Source organism: Pezoporus flaviventris, unplaced genomic scaffold, assembly GCF_033815535.1.
Source record: "Pezoporus flaviventris isolate CSIRO_AGI_PZ_B2104156 unplaced genomic scaffold, CSIRO_AGI_Pfla_v1 ptg000045l, whole genome shotgun sequence".
Lineage (NCBI taxonomy): Eukaryota > Metazoa > Chordata > Aves > Psittaciformes > Psittacidae > Pezoporus > Pezoporus flaviventris.
This window is the reverse complement of record NW_026892593.1, coordinates 354679-380234: the sequence shown is the minus strand read 5'-3', so window position 1 is coordinate 380234 and position 25556 is coordinate 354679. Positions and strand designations below refer to the sequence as shown.

General features: G+C 40.0%; 2 protein-coding genes across 3 annotated transcripts in view; both read left to right on the top strand.

Annotated features, from left to right (window-relative positions):
* The window catches only part of FRS2 (fibroblast growth factor receptor substrate 2), a 46872-nt gene extending 37340 nt beyond the window's left edge, over positions 1-9532 (top strand). For both annotated transcript variants that reach the window (XM_061467116.1, XM_061467117.1), the window contains 2 exons: positions 2020-3508; positions 3543-9532. In XM_061467116.1, coding sequence (XP_061323100.1) covers positions 2020-2970 — 951 coding nt within the window. In that variant the 3' untranslated portion in view covers positions 2971-3508; positions 3543-9532. The remainder of the gene's footprint in view (positions 1-2019; positions 3509-3542) is intronic.
* A 1993-nt stretch (positions 9533-11525) lies between these two features.
* On the top strand, positions 11526-23616 carry CCT2 (chaperonin containing TCP1 subunit 2). Its single transcript, XM_061467138.1, has 16 exons — positions 11526-11675; positions 12847-12921; positions 13378-13443; positions 13542-13653; positions 14559-14635; positions 15713-15825; positions 16365-16567; positions 16740-16840; positions 16927-17054; positions 18349-18452; positions 20222-20341; positions 20557-20685; positions 20771-20874; positions 21900-21999; positions 22489-22630; positions 23285-23616. Exons 1-16 carry the CDS (start codon positions 11673-11675, stop codon positions 23313-23315), a joined length of 1608 nt encoding a protein of 535 aa, XP_061323122.1. The 5' UTR covers positions 11526-11672; the 3' UTR covers positions 23316-23616.
* Positions 23617-25556: the final 1940 nt, after the last annotated feature.

Here is a 25556-nt window from a genome sequence, read left to right as displayed (position 1 = left end):
CAGTAAATATTTTTTACACCACCTGAGTTGTACTTTCTAATGAGAGATCTTGGTCAAGAAGCTGCTTTACATTTAAGTTTTCTATTTGCTGAATAGAAATTGTGGAATAATTTAGGTTAGAAGGGACCGCTAGAGTCCTCTAGATCAAATCTTAAAGTTAGAGGCAGCTGCACAGAGCCTTGTCCTGTCATGCTTTGAATACTCCAAGGGGATTCTACAACACTCTGAGCCAGTGTTTCACCACCTTTGTTATGAAAGCATTTCTCACTAATATGTCAATGGATTTTTTTCTTGTTACACCTGGTAACTCATTGCCCCTTAGCCTTTTGCTGAACAGCTTCAAAAAGGGTCTGGCTCTGTCTTTTTCTTTACCTCTTAGGAAGTTGAAAACAGCTGTTAGGTGGTTTTCTGGCCTTAAGACTGAACAAGGATGGTGCTCTGCAATTCTCCTTGTATGTCATGTGCCTTTCTAAACATGGCTTTCTACTGGACTTTTTCCAGTGTGGTGATGTCTGTCTTGTACCGGGGAGCCCAGATTCAGTCTCACGAGTGCTGGATTGACAGTAAAAATCACTTTCCTTAACCTACTGGGCTGTTCTTTTGCTAACACAAAGCAATGCACATTTGGTTTTCATTGCTGCAAGGGCACACTGCTGATTCACATTCAACTTACCATTCACCTGGACTGCCAGTGCTCTCCTGCAAGGCTGTTTTCAAGTTGGTGCCAAGCTTGTGGTATAGTTGTTGTTCCCTGCCAGGCACTGGACTTCCCATTTGCTGTTGCTGAACTTCATGAGGTTTCTATGAGGTCAGTTCTGCTGAGATCCCTCTCTACCATTCTGGGATAGACTGAAAACTTCCAGAAGGGTGTGTTCTGTCTCCTCATTCAGATTGTTGCTGAAAATATTAGTCAAGTTTAATAAAATTTGTGGTGGGATTTAGGAATATATGTATCACAAGAACCAATGCTGGAAATCAGAGAAGGTAACTGGAACCAAGTGCAATGAAACATCTTGTGGGAAGGATTTGTTAAGAGCCCCCACAGAAGAGTCCAAGTGTTGCTGTTGGAGCTGTTGAAGAGAAATGAGTTTAAGAGAAAGCAGTGAGTGTAGGAGTCAAGTGAGCTGTAAATAACACTTCAACTTGTAGAGCTTAACAGAGAAGTAGGGACGGCTAGATGACTGCTGCTGTCAAATACTGCTTTTGCTGTTTGGGTATCCAGACACAGAATTAAAATTTAGAGAAGGAATCCATTACTTCAGTCATTCCCGTTCAGCCTTGTGTTGATCCACTGTGGGAACTTGGTATATTCCTGCCTTTCTTAGTGGCATTCAGTGCCAACTCCTTCTTGTTTCTAATTGAGTGCCACGGTTCATATGGAATTGTGTATTTTTCTCCATTAGTTTCTGGTTTTAGGAGACTGTTGGCTCTTGAAGAAAGAATGGACTGTTTTTCCAGTAGAGCCAGCCTCTTTTCTCATTGCTTGAGTAGTACGCATGGCTTGATCCTAGGGGTGATGGCGTGGGTGGGTGTGTTAGTTACATTTCCTTTGCAGTGTTGAAATTACAAAGATAAATTTATCTAAAGCAACTGTTGAACTGTTGGTCACTGCCATAGTGAGGGACAGCAGAGCTCACTGATTTGTTCGTTTGAACTAATGAGCTAAGTTGGAGCAGCTCAAGCTTGCCCTGACCAGAGCAGAGCTGGAATAGAACATTAAAAGCTTTAACTAGAGCAAAATTGAGGTAAAATACGAAATCAAAATAATCATTAGTGTTAGGTGTAAGTTCTATTCTTTTGTTAGAGTAACATCAACAAAACCAACAAGGAAAAAAAACCCTAAAACAGCACAGTTCAGCAACATGTGAAAGATATGACATCTGCTGTTAAACAGCTGCTATCATGAGATTTGCTTTTCTGGTATTTTGATTAGAAAAGCAGGGACTTAGAAAGAAATTTGGAGGGGGAGAAAAGGCATGAATAGCATTTGAAGTTACTTGTTTTTTCTTCCCCTTGTAGGTGCACACTTACGTCAACACTACTGGGGTACAAGAGGAAAGAAAAAGTCGATCAAGTGTGCATGCGCCATTGGAATCAAAGCTTTCAAACACTGAAACAGCAAAAGCAAAAGAGGATCAGATGTGTACTGATGACAGAGATGCTCAGGTTCTCCTGGAGCCTGAAGGAGTCAAGTTTGTTTTAGGACCAACACCTGTTCAAAGACAATTAATGGAAAGAGAGAAACTGGAGCAACTTGGGAGAGACCAAGTTAGTGGCAGCAGCACAAACAATACTGAATGGGACACTGGGTATGACAGTGATGAACGCAGAGAAACGCCATCTGGTAGTAAATTGGTGTATGAAAACATAAATAGGTTATCAATCCCTAGTGCCTCAGGGGTCAGGAGAGGTCGTTTGACATCAACCAGTACCTCAGACACCCAGAATGTTAACAACTCTGCTCAGAGGAGAACTGCGCTGTTGAACTATGAGAACTTGCCATCCTTGCCTCCTGTTTGGGAAGCCCGCAAGCTGAGTAGAGATGAAGATGACAGTTTAGGACCAAAGACCCCATCTCTAAATGGCTACCACAATAACCTAGATCCAATGCATAATTATGTCAATACAGAGAATGTAACAGTACCAGCAAGTGCTCATAAAGTAGAATTTACACGACGTCGGGACTGTACCCCAACAGTCTTTAACTTTGACATTAGGCGTCCAAGTTTAGAACACAGGCAGCTCAACTACATACAGGTTGACTTGGAAGGTGGTAGTGACTCCGACAACCCTCAGACTCCAAAAACCCCCACCACTCCACTTCCGCAAACTCCAACCAGGCGCACAGAGCTGTATGCTGTGATAGACATTGAAAGAACTGCTGCTATGTCAAGCTTGCAAAAAGCACTGCCCCGAGATGATGGTACTTCTAGGAAAACTAGACATAACAGTACTGACCTGCCTATGTGAGCCTGGGAAGCATTAAATCATTTGCACCTTTTGTGAAGTTTATAGAATTGAAGATGCAAGTATTTTGCATTTCTTAACACTAACGCCTTTTATAGACTAATAGAACTTTTTCTGCCTACTTCATGTACTTGTTTAACTAAAGGGAATTAATGTAGAGCAAGTATTCATTTAGGTAACACTATTTCATTCTACAGTAGTAGTAATTACTGCATAGCAGCATCACCACCTTTCACAGTGCCTCTTTAAATTGATTAGACTCCGAGTGACATGCCAGTTTTGAATTTATAAATATTCTGGTCTGGTGCCTATACTCGTTAATGACATTTATAACACTTTTTAAAGCCTCTTTGATATGTGCATTACTAGCAGGTAAACCTAATCTTTCAAAATACATATCTTGTGTTCATTCCTCATTGAAGTGGCTCCTCCAGAATGAAATGTATGTTAATGCATTAACTCACTCAGTTTGACGTTCACAAGATATATTGGTTCATCTCAAAGGGTATAAACACCACACCTTTTTTTGTCTTTTTTGTTTGTTTGTTTGTTTTGTGTTTGTTTTTTTTTGTTAGTTTTTTTTTTTTATTAGACCACATAGACAAGAAGGCCTCTAATTCTGAAGTTTTCTTAACTTGTGTGATATTTGAGAGGTTACATCAAAGTTAGTTGATCAGAGCTATGAACACATCTAAACCCAGCCTTAAGCTCCTTCTGCTAGAAGAGAATTCACAGTGGTATATCAAGTTCCCTGTGAAACCTGACAACTTTAATCTCATTAGAGTTTGTTTGGGGTTCTTTGTGAACATATTTGCTATATGAATTAAGGCTCTCTTGTCATTTCTTAGTTCAGTGTGCCTTCCTTCCTTTGCATTTGTGTGTTTCTTTTTTACCTGTTCCGTAATGTCTTGTTTTTGAAGGTCAACATTTTGTACATAGCTTTAATTATTGTTCAGGGTCATTATGTGTTTGTCTTACTCTCTGCATTTGACAAAGAAAGACTCTTGAAGGTCAGATGGTTGTCTTTGTCCAGTGTTCTACGTTTTTATGCCTGACAGAGATATCCCAGTTCTCCAGCAACATGCATGATTGCACAACTGGAAAGGTTTATTATGCAGTTATTGTCTTCCTCTAACGCATCAGTCACAGGTTACACGGGAGGCAGGGTACTGGACTTGATAGTTCTTTATAGAAAATTGTACATCCTAGCAGTGTGCATCCATAGTTGATAGTATAATTTAGAAAGATATGTAGTGAATTATCTGAGGGTAGTATTATCTACGAGCATACTTCTTTTCCTTTTGCAGTTGGTGAACTTGGTTTCAGTGATGGCTGCTTAGTGTAACAGGTACATCCAGGTAGAATGTTGTTTGTTGAATATGCCAGATGCACCCTTAGCAGAAGTTCTTTGTTTTGTTGTTTTTCTAATACTCTGAATAATGTTAGAATTCTGGCAGTATTGCAGGTGCACCTTGGTACTAGCAGCAGAGGAGATTAATCTTGAGCCTGTGATTGCAAAGGAAATGACACTTCTGTGAACTGGTGTGATATAAAATAACCCTTAAACTGTGAGTGAGAAAAACATGCAAGAAAAGCCATTTGGAGATATGTAAAATAATTAAGGTTCTTCATGCAATATTTGAATTCAAGTTTTGTAACAAACAAACTACGATTATTTTCTGTCTTTTAAATTGGAGTGTGTTCCCTGTTCCTTTGTTAACTTTTTCTTTGGTCTTCTCTCACTTTACTAGTGGCAGCACTAATAGCACCTGAAACACGTGTCTTGTCACACCATTAACGGATACCAGGCAACCTTTACACTCTGACTGTCATTGTTTTTTACAGACTGTATGGTACTGAAATACCAGATGCACAAAGAAAATAATTTGCAGAAGTAAAATATGGGAGTCATTGAGATCATTGTGAGGAACTTAAATAAGATTTAAAAAAAACCACTTTGTTAATAATTTCATGGTCAACCCATGCATGCTCTTGTGATAGACGTGTTGACTTGTGGGGAGACCTTGGTACTCAAGAAGGTCTGGAGTGAAACATTTTACAGGTCTGCAGTGCTAGTGCTCCTTCTCATCTTTGCCATTGCCTCACCCTATGCTATGGACCAGTCTTGGTCTATACGGAAGAGAAATTACCAGATATTGCAAAATAAGTAGTAGGTTAATGATACTGGTGTAATTCTGGCTCTTAGCTTGGAGCTCACTTTAATTTGTGAACTGAACTAATGCTTCAGCATGTGTTTAGAGGCAAGTGTGTTTGATCTAACCAGCTGCCTAGAAATACTTGGTTCTCATCTGTATGGTGTGGGTGTTTCAGAAATACTAATTAATTGGACCTGTGAATAAACACACCCTTGAGGCAGGGAGACAGTATTCTTAGTTGACAAATAGGGGAACAGAGACTTCAGGTAGATCCTGAGTGACCTGTTGCAATTACAGCCACCAACCACGTCCCTCCTTAGTTCTCGTGTGCTGGCCTATGTCTATTCTGGTCTCAGATACAAGGGATGCTCAGAGTATTTTTTTTTAATGTTGCAAGTTTCACAGTACTTTATAGGGGTTGTTTTCTTAGCTCTGGTCCCCAGAATTGAGAAATTTCAACTTTCTGTAACCTTAACTATATTAACAAGTCTGACATATTTGCCAGGACTATTTTTTTTACCCTCTTAAATTTTTCAGGTGGGATAATGCTTTCTTGTTTTGTGTGCACTGCAGACATACTGGGTAGTCCCCATTACCCATGCTGCTCATTTATAGCAGTCCTTATTTTCTTCCCCTTGAAGTAGATATAGTTGCAATGCACTTTACCCTTTGAGACTTAGTAAATAGTTTTTCAATTCAGTCTCTTCAAGGCTGTGATGTTAGGTTTAGTGTCTGTAATCTAGGATTCAGTTTTCAGCTGAAATCTCTCCACAGTATTTAGGTCATATTTATTTTGGGCCCACAGGTGTGTAGACTGAGAAACTACAAATATGTAACCATTTTCTGTAGTAACCAAGCCATGTTAAGTTTACATAAACTAGATCCTGCAAAAACGGCAACATCTCCATCAGTTATAATTTCCATCCATAACATGCAGTTGGCCGCTACCCTTTAAGCACATTGGACAAGGGAAAGCCTTTAACTGTAGGTATTCCTTTAATGCAGTGATTTGGGAAAGACATACATTAGAGTATCTCTTAAACAAAGAAAAAACTGAGTTGACAAAGATGAAACAGTGACCAAAAGTACATAATAAAGATTGTATTAGAAATACAGTTAGTGAGAATTTAATCCATTGATTATGTCAGGAAAGTATTTTTTTCCCAAATTGATGTCAAGAGAAGGACCAGTTTTTAAAAATTTTGTGGTGTTTCTTGGTGATTCCATAAAAAAATATAAACCAGACCATTCTGAAAACCTTAATTCTCATTAGAACAGGTTTTGTTTCCTTGGATAAGTAAGTTTCCAAGGGAAAGCACTAATCCCGTTCCTACTAAAAGTCTACAGAAATCTTATAGAAATGTTAAGTGTTCAAAAATACCTTTCATATCATAAACTGCTTAATTTCCCTTCTCCCTGAGATGTTTGGATATTTGTGTGTTTTACCCCTCTGACCAGGATTTGGGTGTAAAAAGGGCCACAAAAAGGTGCAAACTGTATGGAGTCTGAGCCAGTGTCAAAAAAGGGCTGCTCTTCTGTAGGTGACAGACCAGCAGTTGATTTTGCTGGTTTTATAACTGTGTGTATTGACTCAAAATCTGGCTGTCCTTGCTTTTGTTTTATACTTAACCACTTCTCATTGAGACAGGATCAGGAGAGAGCAGATTGTCTTTACTCACTGTTGGTGATGCAAAAATGCGAGTTCTGATTAATGTCAGTTACTTCTTTAAGCGTGTAATGATGTATCTGATTTGGACCTCTATTTCTAAACAGTATTTTACATGTAAGGTGGGATCAGTGGTGAAATTCCATTTCTACACTGTACTAATTTATTTAATGGCTACAAATAAGATGAAGCTGATTTAGTAGGAACTAATTGTGGACTTAAATCTGAATTTCTCCCATTTCCCCTGAAGAAGTTCGGTTCTTCAGTGATAGATAGAATTAGGTATTTTTGGAATTTAGTACGATCTTTCCCATCTTTTCCCTGAGGTAGCAATTCAGGCATTTATATTTGACAGTATTTACTTAATATAAACGTAAGTTCATTTATGATGTCTTTATTTTAAATTCATATACACTCCAAAAAAAGTCAGAAGAAATTCCACCACAAAAAACTGCGTTAAGATGGAGTCAAGGTTCCTGATGTCCTTCTTGTAGAGCATATACAAAAAAGATGGGAAAGTCACCAGTTAAGTCACCAGTTAAGGTTCTTTTCGCAATCTTTAGGAATTACTTCCTCTTCAGGACAAGATAAGTGAATAAGGAGGAAAAAACCCCTCAGCTTAGCAGCTGTAACTCTGACCATGTATACATTATGTCTTGTGATACCATGCTGTAAGGTATGTGACTAAGTCTTTCAGATGTCTTATTAGGATATTAGCCATTAAAACATGGTGTTTACTCCAGATTAACGCGGTGTTTTGTTTTGAAATATGTAGGTGTACAGATAGAATATGAGAGATGAAGTTACCTTCAAAGTTGATGAAACAAGTGTTGGACATTTCTATATTTTTAGATACTACAACGGGCATTTTGAAAATTTTCTTGCAGTTTTAATAATTATTTAGTGTGGTTACATACATATATTGTGACAATGTTTTCTGCTATATCCATTACTTTGGTGTAATTCTACTTTATGTAGCGAATATGTGTATATACAAAGGAGTTTATGTAAAAAAGATGATTAAGAAATAGGCTCAAGCCCTTCAGAACAGGGACTGTCTTCCTCTGTGTCTGCAAAGTACTTCATGCCTTGGTGTCACAGCCACAGCTCACATCTGAGACCCCTGGTGACCTAATTGCCAAGCAGTGAGTGTGGAGGAGCGGCTCTTCTGCCTTCCACGAGAAGCCTTGGTACAAAAGGTGCCGTGAAACTCACCTTGCCGCACACTGGGGCTGTGCTGTACGTGGTCATGCCCAACACCACCTGCCAACCAGAATGCCCAGAGTCCATGTCTCTGCTTCAGTCCTTCCCTTTGGCAGTAGGAAAGGAAGTCTGAGGTAGGAGCTTTGATGTCATCAGGGAATCTTCCTTGTTTGCAGGGTAATCCTTCTGGAGCTTGGTCAGGCCTCATGCAGTGTCCTTTGAAGCCAAACACGTGATTTGCATTGACTTCAAGGGCCACTGGACGTGCTCCTGCAAGATCAAGTTGTGCTGACGTAACAGCTCTGTTACACCTGAAGACCTGGTTGGTCAAGTTCTTCAGGAAAGGTCTAAAAATACTGTAAAAATATAAATATATTTAATAACAAGTACTGAAAAAAAAATCCTATTTGTTGTGGTCAGAGTTCAGATTATTATGTGAATGTTGATTTCTTAGTCATACTTGCATATATATTGCTTTAACTATTATGTATGAAAGAGGAAGTGATTCTGAAGTGCGTGAAAGATCAGGATTACACCTGTTTTGTAATGGTTGTATTAGTTAGGAATGGATGTCAGCACATCTAACTCCATATTAATGCAGTTTTTTTGCATTAGAATGTGTATGTCATACACCCACATTTTATATATAATATGTTATATGTTTGGTACTAACTTTGTATTTTTCCTGAAATTTTGCCAAATCTCAAACACAGGTGTTCTCACTTGTAACACTTTGGTACTTAATAACTGAATGTATAAGAAATGCTCTGGTATGAAAGGAAAGAGTGTTGTCTGGTGTCCCGCAATACAGATGTCTGAACCAGCAGGCCTGTTGCCTTTTTCGCATCTCGCTTTGCTGCAATGTCATCACCTTTCACCTCCTGACAAACAGGCTGTGTTTTAAACTCAACTGCAGACCTGCCATTACAGTTGGATACTGCGCTCGCACAAAAGCTGACTGGTAGTAGTGAGAATACAATAGTCACCAGCGTGCCACAAATGCATTTATTAAATGCAGAAATAGACACTTCTACAAAGGCCAAAATCTTATGTTGTATGTTCTTTTCTTGTCATTACATTGTATGATATTGTAAGATTATTGTATGTCCTAATTTGCATTATAAAATGTTTTTTCCTACTTAAAGGCATAAATATAGCAACTTTGTATAAAGGTAGCTTTCTAGATTTTTATTTCTTTTATATAAAAAAGTCTAAACAGTGGGAGTACCATTGCCAAATTGTTTATAAAATTTCAATTAACTTGCCCTGTTCAGTGAATTTGCTTTTACAAACATTCCGTATTTCTTTTATGAAAAAAGTAATATTATACTATGCAGAAAAGAGTGTATTTTTATGCCATTCCACATTTATCTTAAAAAGAAATTAATTTCACTTGTCTGAAGCTGTCATTACTGAGGAAGCTTACCAAATGCACATTTTTACATGTATCTGTATTATGACAACATTTTCCCCTTTACCAGTGCCAACTTCATTTGGAAAAAAAAGAAAAAAGGTAGCATGGCAATAAACTATTGATTTTTATGGAAAATGGCCTGTGGATTACTTTAGGATTTCCCAGTGTCAGTGTTGCTTATTGTATTTCGTTAGGATCACTTTTGTTGCTTTTCCTTAACTCATTGCTTCAGTTCCACTTCAGTTTAACTTGTTCCACTTGCATACCACTCATTGCTCAGTGGTTGAAAAAGAAACTAGAATATGCTAACGTGGAGTCTGTGAATTTTTCTCCGACATTTGTTTCACTTCTACTGCTGTTCTGTCACATCTTTCTCATGTATGTAGACTTAGATATCTTTGTTGTTGTTGTTGTTATGGTAGTACTGTTGCTGTTGACTACTGGCTGGTGAATCATGTGCTAGCAATTCAGATGTGCTCCTGTCTCAGCTACGAAGTGCCTGAGAGACCACAAAACCCCTATGGGCTTCGCTGGGATAGTACTGCTAAATTCAGAAACAAAGTAATGAGAACATACAAAGTTGAAGTCCTGTCCAGAAGGCCTTGTCACTTTTTTTCAAAGTTCAGTATTTCCTCTTTTCTCCCCAGTCACTGTTTCAAGGCATATTGTTAATGGTTTCTAGTCAACAAATGACCAAAACCCTAGAAACATCAAGTGATGTTTTGTTTTCAGAACCTCTTAAGCAACAACATGTTGGTTAGGAAACTTAGCTGAAAACTCAGTTCTCAAGAAGATCTTCATAGTTTTGCAGCTTTCCTAATGGGAATGGCTGCTTAGCAGTTCATGACACTTAACATTTCATAATAAGGTGATACAGAGTTCAGCAGAAACTCTGGTTGTTTTTATCTTCATTTTGAAGAGGAAAAAAGCTTCCCAGAGATGTTTGTGCACCTTTCCTGATGTGATAGCAGGTAAAATATATGCAGTTAGACAACTTAATTTCTAGCAATATTATGACTAAACCATAATGCAGCTGATGTGATTCCAATTAAAATATGCATATGTCTCACGTCCTTGAGCTAATGATGCTTTGTTCTGAAATAAAATTTTGAAGCCAGCTCAAGATAAGGTGGCATTGAGCAGCCAAACATCAAAGAGCTGACCTTCCAGCTGTAGATGCCTAGGGCTAGGATTTCCAGTAATGCTATAAAATGGCCTTGTTAAAATTCCTATACATAAATCAACAGTAATATATCTGTTTATTCTCTGTTGGGAGCACCTGAAGAGTTGGATTTTGTGGAGAGTCTCTGTCTTCCTTCCTCCCACCCTCAAAATCCTATCTGCTCAGAGGCTTAACTGACTGGCCTGACGTGAAGTTAAACCTGAAACTAGATGCTGTGATCAACGCCTCAGTTACTGGTCCCAGAGAAACCAGAGAGCGGTTGCTGTTCCAGCAACCGGGTTGCTCAAAGTCGCGTCCAGCCTCACCTTGGACACTGCCAGGGATGGGGCATCCACAGCTTATCTGGGCAGCCTGTGCCAGAGCCTCAGCACCCTCACAGGGAAGAACTTCTTTGTAATATTGAATCTGAATCTGCGCCTTTCAGTTTAAAGCCCCTTGTCCTGTCACTACATACCCTTATAAAAATAATGTATTGAGTGGGACTGTGCTGGGGTTGTCTCCCATTCACTACTTTTAATCGGTGATCTGCATGATACAACAGCAGGTATCCCGGACAGTCTGGCAAGTTCACTGGAAGACAGGAGCTGCTAATTTGAAATACTTCTGACCAGTTTGAGAACTGGGAGTATGATGAAATTAAAATAGGGAAGCTTCTACCTCCTTCGGAAGGGCAGAAATAACTCTGCGCAGAAATACAGTGCCCAGATGGCAGCTCTTCGGAGAAAGGGTGCTGCGGGGCACTGCCAGGCGAGCCCGTAACAGGTGCTGCCGCGCAAGACGCGGCCTTAGCGCGGGAGGGCAGCAGCATGGCTTTAAGTCGCGTAAGTCCTTAAAACACCCGGAACCACCCCCCGCCACACCCGCGCCGTGCTTTGCCTTGCACAGCCACTGGGGGCCGAGCCCCAGCCTCCTCCTCCTGAGGGGGGGAACGACTGCGGCTCCCAGCCTGCCGCGCGCCGCCGGAAGCGGTGGCTTCTCTGACGCCAGTTCCGGCAGGAGATCGTGGGGGTTGTGGGTCCGCGCGCTGGTTCTCTGTTGGCAGCGGCTGTTGGCGGGGTCCCGGTCGGCGGCAGCACCGGCACCATGGTGAGCTCGCGGCGGGGCGGCGGTTCGGCCCGCCCGGTGTTGCGCGGCGGGGCTGAGCGGGGCGGAGCGGCGGGCGCACACTCCCCGCAGACCCGCGTGCAAGGGCCCGGCGGCCGCGCCCCTCTCCCGCGCTTTGTCCGGCCCGGAGGCTGAGGCGCTCGCGTGGGGGCGGCCTCGCGCCCTGCCCCGCGCGCGGCTGGCGGGGAGGGAGGTGAGAGGAGGAGGAGGCGGCGGCGTGTTGGGCATGGAAGGTTCTAGAGCGCGGGCGAGGAGGGTCCGTGAGGGCGCGGCCGGGCCGGGCCGGAGGGGGCGGGATACGGGTCGAGTCCCGGTCTGCTGTCGGCCGTTCCCATCACCCCGCAGGAGAGGGGCTCCGGGTCTGCTCGTGCCCTGCGCCCGCGGCGCGGCTGCCGCCATGGAAGCCTCTGCTTCTTCCTCGCATCTCTCAGAAAGCCCGGAGAGGCAGCACAGAGGCCCCGAGCGTGAGCGGCCGCTGTCGATCGCCGGCCGAGGGCTGCCCTCCCGTTGTGTGGGGCCTCCTACCGCAGCAGCGTTTTCATTTTTGTTGTCAAAAGCAGTGATGTAACGGGCACTTTGCGTAGCAAAAGGGGTGAGCTTGCTACACAGCAAAGTAAAATGTCGCCGAACTCCCTTGTTTTCGGATTTGGTCCTACTCCAGTTAATGCCCTGAGTTCTTTGAAAGCATTGGTCTATAAAGGAGTCTGTTCATTATTGCTGTAATTAGTTTGCGTGGGAATGCAATAAAGTGATAGGGCTCAACACAAATATTGAAGACCCGACATGGTTAGTTAACGAGATTCTTTTAAGTTCTGCTCGTGGTGCCTGTCTTTGGATGGTTTGAGTCTGACAGCCATGCAGAACAGGACCATGAAGTAAGGTTCTGGTAACAGCCTTCCAAAGGAATATGGGGTACAGTCTCTAAGAGCAGATTGCAGTCGATCTTGTAATCTTCATGTGATTGAGATTGCAAGGTAGATTTAAAGAAAGAGTCAAAGTGAATTTGTCCTGAATATACCTTTATCAAAACCAAATGGGGTATGGAAATAAATAATTGCAGTAATTGTTTAGGTTGTTAGTGCCAGGAATTTGTTTCTAAAATGCATAGTGTTATTAAAGCTAAAGGAATATTCTTATGTTAACTCTGCTTTAGGCATCCCTTTCCCTTGCTCCTGTGAACATTTTCAAGGCAGGTGCAGATGAAGAAAAGGCAGAAACGGCTCGGCTTGTAAGTTTAAGCCTCTAAGAAACTGGGGTAGTTAAACCATGTCTTTTCTACTGTTAAATGTGCTTTCAGTTTTTGGTGATGTGGAACTTAATCTTTCTCTTACTGTTTCTTTCTTGTTGTATTTCTGTGAACAGAAGAGGAGTGTTGTTCATGCTAACATGAAACTCCTCATAGTTCAGAAACTAAATAACTTTAGCTCGGGAGGTTGGTGTTCATTGAGAGGCATTTCTCTTGCCTATGAGACAGGCTTTTATGGTTTCTGTGGGAATTCAGTATATTTGATCTGGTTACAAAAATGTATCAGTTCAAGAAACTTCACCCCAGGCTCTGCTGAAAGAAAGTGTGCTGTGGAAGGGTTGGGTTAAGATGTCACCTTGCAAATTATGGGCTAGCATATAATTCTTGCGTTAAAGTAGAAGTAAGTCATTCTCTAAGATATATTTGCTTTCATTTCAGTCGTCCTTTGTTGGTGCCATTGCTATTGGTGACCTGATCAAGAGCACTCTGGGGCCTAAAGGCATGGTAAGTCAGCTGCAAATTCTCAGTAGTCGTACCTATTAATTTAGTTTTAATAGTTGCAGTACATTTTGAAGTGGTATTCTAAATCTTGCGTCTTGTAGGACAAGATTCTTCTAAGTACTGGGAGAGCTAGCACAGTAACAGTTACCAATGATGGTGCAACCATCCTGAAAGCTATTGGAGTTGACAACCCAGCTGCCAAGGTCTTGGTTGGTGAGTTTTTAACAGCTTGTAATTGCAATACTTGGCATTTTTTTCATTTGTAACTTTGTTATTGCAGGGTTTTTTTGTGCTTAGAATTAACTTTTCTTAAATAATATGAAAAATTGAAGCAGGGGCAGGGGAGGGAGGCAGAATTCCTGAAGTAAGGAGGCCAGGGTGTGGCAAGAATTGTGGAACTCCGCAGAAGTAAAATTGAGGTATATGCTGCTCTTGCAAAACTGTTCTGGTGTCTCATTTTCCCTCAGCCCTGGTTTGTTCCAGGAGTCAGAGAGACAAAAGAAAACTGTCCTTCTTTTTCACTGGGAAAGTTTGAAACAGAAATCTACTGGAGTACAGAGGATCTCTCAGGTTCTCCCTGATGTAAATCTCTTTTTATCACTTAATCGACGTTGTACTCTGGACAGTTTACCTTCGTAAAGGACTGTCTTGGCATGCCAGTGGTCCACTTTTAGTTTCAAGCAGGACACTGAACAACTAATTCAGTGTCGAGTTTCTTAATGGTTTCATGTTTGCTGGGTCCTTCTGTATCAGTTGTTCATGCAGCCTACATGGCTATTATATTCTCTGATCCAGTATGGATACCTTAGAACTTCTGTCCGGCCTTGCTTCCTTTTAATGACTATGTTTAGGAATAGGGAGAGAGTGGGATAGCTCTTGACCATCACCATGCTGGAACTGGTGTCTAGGTTGCAAATAAAGAGCAGGAATTTGGAGGATGCTGAATTTGATATGCACAGGTTTTTCTGTGACTTACAGAGTGACCTTTTTAAACTATCAAAAAATAAGATTCTTTTTTCTTCAAACAAATGTGAAGTGAGAGTAATTGTATCTGAATCTGGTACTGGTGAGCGTGGTATTTTGAATCAAAAAATTACCGCAGAGATTTCTTCCTTCAGACATGTCAAAGGTTCAAGATGATGAAGTTGGCGATGGGACTACGTCTGTCACGGTGTTGGCAGCTGAATTACTGAGGGTGATGTATTACAGTTTTTCATACGTGTTTCTATTTGGCAATGTGCTCCTGTGGTGTCAGTGCGAGGTGTGGTGTTTGATGTTTATGAAGAGGGCTCCCTAAGTATAGGAATACCTTGCTCCATTGCCATTGAAATTGATAGGGGGAAAAAACCAATTTAGGTATTGTGTCATCAAATATATATAAAAAATATTTTAAACTATATTCCTTATATTACTGTTGACAAATTCACTAGTATTTTAATTTGGTACATTTTAGAAAATTATTTTCTCTTCCTTTAGTATATAAGTGAAACAGTGAAGTATCTCTCACAGGTCACTTCTTGGATGTCGCACTGAGCAGCGTGCAGCACTGCTTAGTTGTGACATTCACTCCTCTGAAATCCTTTTCCATAGCATCATTGAGAGAGGAAAAAAAAAAAAGGCATGTTAAATTCTGTTCTTGTGTGCACAGGACTTGAATTTATCTTTTAATTTCTTCAAATTATTATTTAAATAATTATTACATTTCCTTAAATTATTATTAAATAATGTTCCTTTAAATTCTGTATGGTTTTCATATTTACATAAAATCTTATACTGCTAAACTCTAAATTCGAAATTACTATGAAAGAGACTTCAGAAGTGAGGAATTATTGTTAGCAGAGATGTGCCAGTAAATCTAATCATCTCAGATCCAGAAGCTGTGATCAAAAACATCAGAGAAATGATCCGTCAGCTTGCCAAGTTCCTCTCAAAAAGGGAGTTAGAAGATGTTTGTTTTTCCAACTACACTTTAAATTGCAGCTTTAAGTGAACAGGAAACTGATCTAAAACATGAAGCCAAAGATAGCTATTCTGAAGTCTGTGTCTGGTTGGTTTTTTTTCATTAATCAAACTTCAGTATTCCAAGGGCAGATTGTATTTGCCTAGATTGGAAATAAAGCTGCCAATAGGGTCACTTTCATTTCATTGTTACAGCTCTCTGGTTTTCACTGCCATTCAGAATTTTCTTATTACTTGGAAGTGTCTTTCATAGTTAGTGACACTAAGTGTACCTTGGGGGGAAAAAAAATGATTATTTATTTCATTTAAATAGGAGGCAGAATTACTGATTTCAAAGAAGATTCATCCTCAGACCATTATTGCAGGCTGGAGAGCAGCCACAAAAGCTTCAAGAGAGGCACTTTTGAAAGCAGCTGTGGATCATGGGTTAGTAATGTACATTTGCTGTAGGTCTTTATAAACCAGTCAAGACTAAAACATCACTAAGAATTATATACCACTGCGAAGTTCTTTGCTTTCTTTTAAGTAGTGTGAAGGCTGAATTTGTAAGTTGTAACAGTTAAGAAAGGCTTTTTGCTTTTTTTTTTATAAGCTGCTTTATGAAATGATTTAAAATTAGTTATGATGTGCAGAAACTAAATACAAGGAGTAAGTTGCTCCTTAGAACAAAAATGTGAGCTGTTACTTCAGATTTCCTGCTGTGATTTTAAATGTGACTGTTTTCTTTACCCAGCACTTTGAGAGCACAGATTTGCTAAAGCTGAATGCAAAGTTTTTCCTAATTGAAATTTCAAGTGCAAGGTTGTATTCTGGGACGCTGGCAGGATTCTGAGTATCATTTCTCAAAATGGAACATGGTGCACGTAGACACAGGCAACAGGAAGCGGGGAGAGACTTATGGTGATAGGTTAATGATAGTTAAAGCTTTCAGACTTTCCACTTTAACTGTACTGCCTTTATTTTAGTGGTGATGAAGTGAAGTTCCGTGAAGATTTGATGAACATTGCAGGAACAACCCTTTCATCCAAATTACTTACTCATCATAAAGATCACTTTGTCAAGTTAGCTGTAGAAGCTGTCCTTAGGTTGAAAGGTTCTGGTAATTTGGAGGCTATCCACGTCATTAAGAAACTTGGTGGAAGTTTGGCTGATTCCTACTTGGATGAGGGTAAGTCTGTGTGTTGGCTGAAAGCATGCTTGAGAAATTAAGCTGTCAAATTTGTTCTAGGAAACATTGCTATGTTATTGTTAAATTGAATACTAAATATGAGGGGGATTTATAATAATTTAGATTAATTGCTCTCCTTTTTAAGTCTTACAAGGCCTCTCTGTTACTACAGGCTTTTTACTCGACAAGAAGATTGGTGTAAATCAGCCAAAAAGAATAGAAAATGCAAAGATTCTAATTGCAAATACTGGTATGGATACAGACAAAATTAAGGTATGGGACTCAGCTACTGTTGTGAAACAATGTTTTTGTAAATTGACTTTATTTTTAGACTGAATTCTTTGGTTTCTTTTATTTAGATTTTTGGCTCTCGTGTTAGAGTGGACTCTGCAGCAAAAGTGGCAGAAATAGAACAAGCAGAAAAAGAAAAAATGAAGGAGAAGGTTGAGAGTATTCTGAAGCATGGCATAAACTGCTTTATTAACAGGTATGCCCCTTCTTGGAAAAAGGGGAGAGTCACAAAGTTGTACAAGTGGCACTGTTTTCCACAGAAGCAAAAACTTACTCTTTCAAGACATGGTGCCTCTTATAACTCACTTTATAAATCTGTGTCAAACATCTGTAAGAGCCATTGACAGACTGATGAATCTTACAGCCCCTCCATCTATGTCATGTTTCACACACTGCATTTTTCTTCAGGCAAAATGAATACTCTTTCCATTGAACATGGTAGAGATACAGAGTCCTAGAGTCAGGAGTCCTGTTGGTAAATTGATGGAAGAATCCTTTGAAGTATTCAGAAAATCCTTAGCTCCACTGATGCTATCCAGTATGCTTGGAACATGGGTGGTTGCTCTAAGGAAGCTCAGGTAGCATCAGTCACTATAACCAGGCTAGTGGTGCTGCAGTTAGATTGACTTGACTTTCAGATTTATTCCCTGATAAAATTGACTTCTTATACTATAGATCAGCATCACATCAGATACTGTAAATGTTAGCCAGTTAATTACCCCTGAGGATATGTGTGATAAAGGCCAAGGCCATATGGTTCTGGGGTAGAAGGTGTTTTCTCCGCGTGTAATCAGCAGTGTCATTTGTCACTTTGAAGGTAGATCAGAAACACCTTTCTTGCTGGAGATGACATCTCACAGCTCCTGCTGAATTTCTGCAACACTCAGCCTTTAATTAGGAATGGAAAAATAATCTGGCGTAGCTCTCCTCAGTGGGCATTGGCCATTGAACTTTAGGTGGCTGCTTTGTTAAGATGCGGATATGTATTAATAAGGGAACATGTACTCTTCTCTGTGGTCTGCTGTTTGTGTACGTTACAAGATTGGCCATTTGTTGTTCCCAGATTTGTAAACTGTTTGGTTTTTGTATTGGTGAAGGAATTAAAGACATTACTTCACATGTTCTAGTGCACCCTGCTAGAATAGGGAGTCAAGTGCTCAGCAGGCACTTTGGATCAAAGGACTTAGTATTTAAAGTGTATGGGTCCTTGTGCTTAGTGTGACAGTGTCTTCAGGGAAGGGTATTTCAAAAAGCTTTGAGGTTTGATTTTTTCCCTTTTTTTTTTTTCTTAGCTTTGTGTGTTTTTCCGTCAGTGCATTTGCTTTTGTGTGGTGTAACATTCCATGTGTGGTAGGTGTCTCAAATGTTGACTGCTTTTGTAGTTTTCAGAAACCTGTTGCATGACCATGCTACTGAGTATCAGGTGTCCTTTTGTTACACTGGTTTTGTCGCATGGGTAACTGGAGGATGTGTCTGTGTTCTAATTGTAGGCAGTTGATCTACAACTACCCTGAACAGCTCTTTGGAGCTGCTGGCGTCATGGCTATTGAACATGCGGACTTTGCTGGTGTTGAACGTCTGGCTCTTGTTACAGGTTTGTGGAGTATCTTGCATGAAACTTGAAAGGGTGCATTATTTGTTTAGTAAATGTTAACTTGTGATCACTTAATTGTAGTTTTTATTATTAAGCAGATTTGTGAATATGAAAAGTACTCCAAATAAGCTTTATTTTATAGATCTTTAAATACAATACAAAATTGGCCATAAGTAACTTTGAAATTACTCTGTTGATTTATCAACTCCTATGTAACTGTCAGTATTTTTTTTAGAAGCAGGTAACTCAGTTTCTATATTTAGTATGTTATACTTTACCCATAAACTGTCTTTTGATTCTGAATCCTTCCTGCATAATAATTTAAACATACTTTTTTTTTCCATAGTAACTGTGAGTAAAGGATCATAATGTGAACTGTGGAATTTCATTTATCCAGATAGTAGTGCCAGTTAGTTATTTTCTTTCATATTTTAAAAATACTTTCAGTTAAGTCTCTGCTTGATAAGCTTCTGAAATACTTGTTTTCTAGAGAAAAGGTGAAACTTAGCGATAGAAAGAATAAGAAGATGAATCCACTAGTTAATGAATGCCATCTGGTTATAAATATCTATTGTTTGATTGTAATAATGGTCATCCCTTGTTAAAAATGTGGGCCTGAGTTATCATCTTGAGGTGGACCTCAAATAACACTAACAATGTGGATATTTTTAGTAGTGGTCAGTGTAAATGTGATTCTAATAACCAATGAAAACAAAACATCTGGAATGCTACAGTTGATTCTTGTTGCTGAAGTTAGAGATAGTTAGCTGGAATGTTATTAAAAAGCTTATTGTGAAAATCTTCATGAGAACAAAGAACTGGCTTTGCAGGGAGAAAGGAAAATACGCTGGCTTTTTTAGTTTAGCACAGCTGAAGTTGCGGTTGTGTGTAACTGTTTGAGGACTCATTGACACAGGCAAATGCTTGATTGAGAGGAATGTTGCTTATGTTCCAGAGCAAGTACAAAGCAAATTTTGTAGGCAGAGCAAACGGACCATATCTAGACCACACTGGATCAGATAATACAGCTGAAAACAATAGACAGGCTTTTAGTAAGCATAAGCTCTCTACTACAAATCTTGTCTTCCCTTGTAACACTACAGCTACAGCAGTGCTGCAAGCCAATGTGGAACAATTGAGCATAGATTGGGAGTAAATACATGTAAATGTTTTTTTTAATAGGAAGAGAAAAGTACTAGAACAATATTCAGAGGCATTTTGGTCTTTGTAATATCAGTTTTGTTTACAATATGGAAGTTTACAAATAGTGCACAGTATTGCTGCTACAACGCTGCATGACACTTGTAATTCACGAGAGTGGTGGCTAGTGGTTCTCAGCCATCATCAGGCAGGCAAGATGAGTAGTGGCACAAGCTCAAGTTTAAAAACATAAAAAAACTTGACCTAGTATTTTATAAATACTGTATCAATAAATGCTGTTAAAACTTTAAACAGATTGACATTTTAATACTGGCAAAGATTAATGCTTAGTCTCTTACCCAGACAGAACTCAAAAGCATTGCAGCTATTGTAATTTTTCAGATGTGAAACAAAATACCAATTTGTTAAGGAAGTAGAAGATTTCTGGTACCATATGCTGACACTGGAAAAATTTGGCTTATCAGTATTACTAATTTAAACCTGGGCAATTATGAATACTGTTTTGTTTGTTGTTTGTTTTCAGACCCCTCATCCCCCCTGGGTTAAATCTTGCCTGAACAGACGTCTTCAACATGAGTTCTAACTTTAGCATGATCTTACATTTGTAGGTGGTGAAATTGCATCAACCTTTGATCACCCTGAGCTAGTAAAACTAGGAAGCTGCAAGCTTATTGAGGAAGTCATGATTGGAGAAGATAAGCTCATTCATTTCTCTGGAGTGGCAATGGGTAAGTGTTTTACCACTGATGTGATAGCATAGTGTACATAATTTCATTCTATCTGTGAAATGTCATCATGCTTCCTTTTTCCCCCGAAACTGATCTGGGTGGAACTTGACTGCAGTGATAGCAAAACTGTTAAAAATGCTTTGCAGTAGCTTCTTTTTTTGTGTGTTGGTTTTGTTTTGTTTTTTTTTTAATCTTTTTACATTTGTGCTTTTTAGGTGAAGCTTGCACCATAGTTTTGCGTGGAGCAACACAGCAGATTCTAGATGAAGCCGAGAGGTCTTTGCATGATGCTCTCTGTGTTCTTGCCCAGACCGTGAAAGACACTAGAACTGTGTATGGTGGAGGTGAATGTTAGATTCTTCATCTCTGATATTAATTTTGTAATAACTGTTCAAGTCAGACATCAACATCTGTGTCTTTAATGACTAGGTTGTTCAGAGATGCTGATGGCTAATGCTGTTGCAGAACTTGCCATCAGAACACCTGGCAAAGAGTCTGTTGCAATGGAGTCCTTCGCTAAAGCCTTAAGGATGGTAAGTTTGTTCAGTCAGATTGCTTGGATTAATAGACATAAAATTTCACCAAATTTGCTAACTTCTGGCATCAGATAGTTGTTTCTCTTTCAAAGTTTTGGTTGTCTAAAAGTAAAACAGTGAAATTTAGCAACACAACTTGGATGAACAAATGGGAAAACTTGCTGTTTTCTCTCTTAGGAAATAAGTATTGGTGTGTTAATAATGCAGCATGTTACAGAATTCTGAATGTTTAATGCTAGCCCTCTTTTAAGTGGTTCTTCCTCCTCTTAACCTGCAAGGTTAAAAGTGCAGCAGAAATGTCAGCTGAATAAGCTGAGATTTTTTTGTGCTGATTTATGAAAGAGCATTCTATTGATACTATTGATTGTATTCATGCTCTAGTACTGTCTAGAAGTTTCTAACTTGCATTGGAGTCTACTCTTACTTCCTAGAAGATGCATTGCAAGTAACGTTTATAGAATATTATTGTGCTAACAGGCTATCCATTTGAGGGGAGGAAAAATGCCTTCCTGTTATTTAATCTAGGGAAAACCAAAGACCATAGGAAAACATTTCTGCAAGAAAATAAAAAAGCATCGTAAGACTTGGTGTTACTTCTTGAGCCAGCGCCTGCAATTCGCACTCCTTTCACTTCCACAGTGAACAGAATGATCAGGTGGTTAATGCTTACCAGCAGGCTCATATTCTTAAAATGAAACTTTATTTCATGTTTCTCCAGTTGTAGTCTGAAATAGATAGATTTCATTCTGCCCATGTAAAAAGAACTGAAAAAACTGCTAACATGATCCTGCCCTCTCAGATACTCTCTTATAACAAGGTTTTAAGCAAAATCCTTAGAGAAGTATTTTGATTTTTTTTTTTTTTGTTTTCTCTATCTTCTGATCACTGTAACACATCTGCCATACTTTTGAAACTTCCTGTTGTTGAAACTGAACAGTAAATAGTAATATCAAAGTATGTTTCCTGTTTACTAGGGATCAGGCCCTGCATGAATTAAAACCAACCTGTGTTTCTCCCCATAGATCCCAACAATAATAGCTGACAATGCTGGCTATGACAGTGCAGATTTGGTTGCTCAGCTCAGAGCTGCTCACAGTGAAGGGAAGACTACTTACGGACTTGGTAAGGGGCTTCATGTTACTTCTATTACTGGACTCCTGTTTGGTAGGGCAGTGAGGCTTATTAAACTCGCTCACTTGTCTTTGATACATTCAGTTGGAAGTATGCTGATTTTTGTTTGCTTTGCACAGAGCATGGGCTGCACTTAGTCGTTTATCATTCTACCAAACTTTCCACAATAGAGTGAAATGCTTTGTTTTTCAAGGGGATGGGTTCCACCTGCAGAGACGACTTTGCTCACTCACATTGAGTCTAGTTACATGAAGCTTAAAAAGAAAGGTATTGATTTAAAACCATTTTTTTTATATATATAATTGCAGCATGTTAGGCTTAAATTGGGACCCTTGAAGTAAAAGACTTTAATACTTTCCTTACTATTAATGTCATTCATTTGAGCAGGTGAGTTACCATACTGCCAGCTTCCTTGTAATTTCCTTAAAAAAAAAAACACAAGTTCAAACAAACAAGCTCTTAATTTGTCTCTCCTTCCAGATATGAGAGAGGGTACCATTGGAGACATGGCAGCCTTGGGAGTAACAGAAAGTTTCCAAGTTAAGAGACAAGTTTTGCTGAGCGCAGCGGAAGCAGCAGAAATGATTCTTCGTGTAGATGACATTATTAAAGCAGCACCAAGGTATGAGCTGAGTGTCTGCATGGTCAGTTGTGGTATAGAGCAACCTTCTGTGGAAGAGTAAACTGCAGTTCTAGAAATACTTCCATTTGTAGTGAAGAATGACATCTGACATGCTAACGTCCATGTTACATGAGGGGGATTTTTTTGTGTTAGCAGTATAAACAGGCCTTTTGAGCGATCAGTGCACTTTAACTAGGCACTGCTCAGGCATGCTAATTTATCTTGGGTCACCAGCTACTCATATGCCATAGATAGCAGTAAAACATTTGCAGAAGTGGCTGACTAAAATGTGAGGGATCATGCTGCTTTGCTTTTTTCTTTTGGCAAGAATTGCGGTGAAATGCCTAGCTGCTTCTAAAGTGGAATCTGTGGCTAAAACAAAACCACATTTGTTAAAAAGTTCAGGAAGAAATGCCTCTTCTAGGCAGATTATCCTGAGCATGCCTGCTTCCAGGTGGTCTGCACTGCTTTGTGAATTGCAGGGTTTTTTATTGTGGTCAGAGGTGGTGTATTAGCTTTGAGATGATGCTGCCTTTTGTGCTGTGAGATAAGCACTAAACACAAAACACCAACTTAAAAATAAGGGTAGGTTGGGAGACTGGTGGACATCGTTGTGTGTGAGGAATTTTCTGATTTTTTTTTTTTTCTCCCCAGAAAACGCGTACCGGACAATCGCCCATGTTAAATTTTCTTCAGTACCGGATGAGCACAGTGAGGATGTGTGGACCAGATCTCACCTAGTAGCTTTTTTTTAATGATCTGTTTCTTGTGAGGTTGTGGAACAGAAGCTTGAAAAGAGCAAATCTCCATCAATAACATGAAATAACTGACTTCAGTTGGCTTTAACTTATTTCGGTTTCTGTATGTTGTGGGGAAGAATTCACTTTCAAGTAAATCAGGGGCTTTATACAACCCTCTTTTCTTCTGTTCCTCTCCACGTTCCACTTAAAATACATGGAAATAAATAAAAATTCATATTCATCAAAGTTGTCTTTGTGTAGAAGCAAGAAGGGCAGTTCCATTCAGGCAGCTGCAGCCCACACCCTCAGTCCTCAGATGCTTCAGGCATCAGCACAAAGGGTAACCAGTCCTGTCTGTAGGGGCCTTGAGTTGGGATCCTAGAAATAGGTTCTGAAGTTAAATGCTGTGTTTTTCTGGTGATACTGGGGGATTACTCATTTTTTGCTGATAAAAGGAAGAGAAAAAGCTGAAGAGGAATTTAGTGCCCAGAACTACAACTGAAGGGATTTTACAGCTTTTTACCCTAGAAATTTTATGTAGGTGGGAGTTCTGCAGAGGGGAAGGTGCAGTCTGGAAGAGATGACCAAACATGCCGTGAAATACTGAACTCGAGCCAACTTTACAAAACCTTGCATTAGAGGGTGGTTGGTGGCGAGTGTAGCAGGCTGCATTGTGCTCCTTGCCCCCCCTTCCCTTGTCATGTCTGCTGTAGCCTGTCTTTATATTCCCTTTCCTATTCCAGTGGTTCCTGCAAAGGCAAAGTTTTTTAATTGGACTAGTTTCTTCATGCTCAACTCATAAAGAAGTCCATCATGCCTGCAGCACATTCTCAACAGCTGGAAGCAGGGAAAAGTAGAGGCTCTCACTGTCTATGTGGGAGCCCCAAGAGCTGAGCCAGCTGTGACCCTTCTGGCCCTGCAAGGATAATGCAGTACCTTGGCAGACACCAGGGCAAGGCTGCCAAAGCAGCAAGAGTACTTTCTTGATTTCAAATTATCTATGCAAACATTTTTCTCATTAGGTTTCCTGAAACAAAAGCGAGTCTGTTTACAGAACACTCCTCCAAACTTAAACTTACATCTTCAGATCTCCAAAAGCGACAATATGTGTTAGGAATGCTACATTGAAATACAACCGCTGACCAGCAAGTGAAAGCACCTTCTTGCCCACCTGCTCAGACAAGTAAAATACCAGATTAGTTCCATAGGGAGTAAGCCATTGAACTTGGATGTTAAAAAAGCCCAAAACATTTGTCCTGCTGAGTAATCCTCTGGGAAGAAACAGGTTAGATAAAGAATTTGGAAAGAGAATTTGATTAATTCCAAAGAAGGCTGTTTTAACTCACTGAGGTGTTTGTTAGTGTACTTTGTTTAATTTGACTACATGCTACATGGGTGCCAGCCAGATCTAAATTCAGACTTCATTTAACAAGACAGCAAGTGCTAGCAGAGGCTATGTGTTTCCAGATCATTTTTCAAGCATGTAAATGACATTAAGCAGTCACGAACTGGCACTGGCTCAATTCTGTTCTGGGAAGTCAACTGCCGCTGCTGCAGGCTGCGCTGGTGAGACAGTTCCACTCGAGTGAGGCAGAGAGGGAAGTGGCTGTTACGTGCCGCCACAGGCTCCCCACCATCTTTAGAAGCTGTCTTCTACCAAACTCAGTGATCTGTGCTGTGGAATCAAAAGCTAAACATGTCATTTTGAGCCAGAGTTCTGTGTTAAACAATGAAAGCAAAACATACAATGAAAAAAGAGTTCAGTGCGTTTTGAAGGGGATCTGAACTTGTCTGAGTTACAGCTGCAGAAATACCCAGCTGAAATCAACGGAGTGAAGTTTGCCCCAGCTTCAAGTTAGGTGCAAGTGTGTAACAGCAGGCTCCCAGCCCAGGGCTTTATTCATGCAAGTTTACCTTTACAGCTCTTGTGGTGTTTCTGTTTTAGTCAGGCTTTGATTTTCTTCTTTGCTACTGCATGAGAACTTGGTGTGTAAAGCTACCCTTAATGGCAATGTTGTTGGTAACAGAAACTAGCAGCAAAGCCTGTTGCTTTCCTCACCATCATTTAGAATGCTGCTTGGCAATAACAAAACAAGGGTGGTTGCAAATTTTCCAGGAAGAAGGCTGCACTGGTAAGAGGAGAGCTTGCTGGTACATACGCACTGTTTCCTTGATAGCACAGCCAG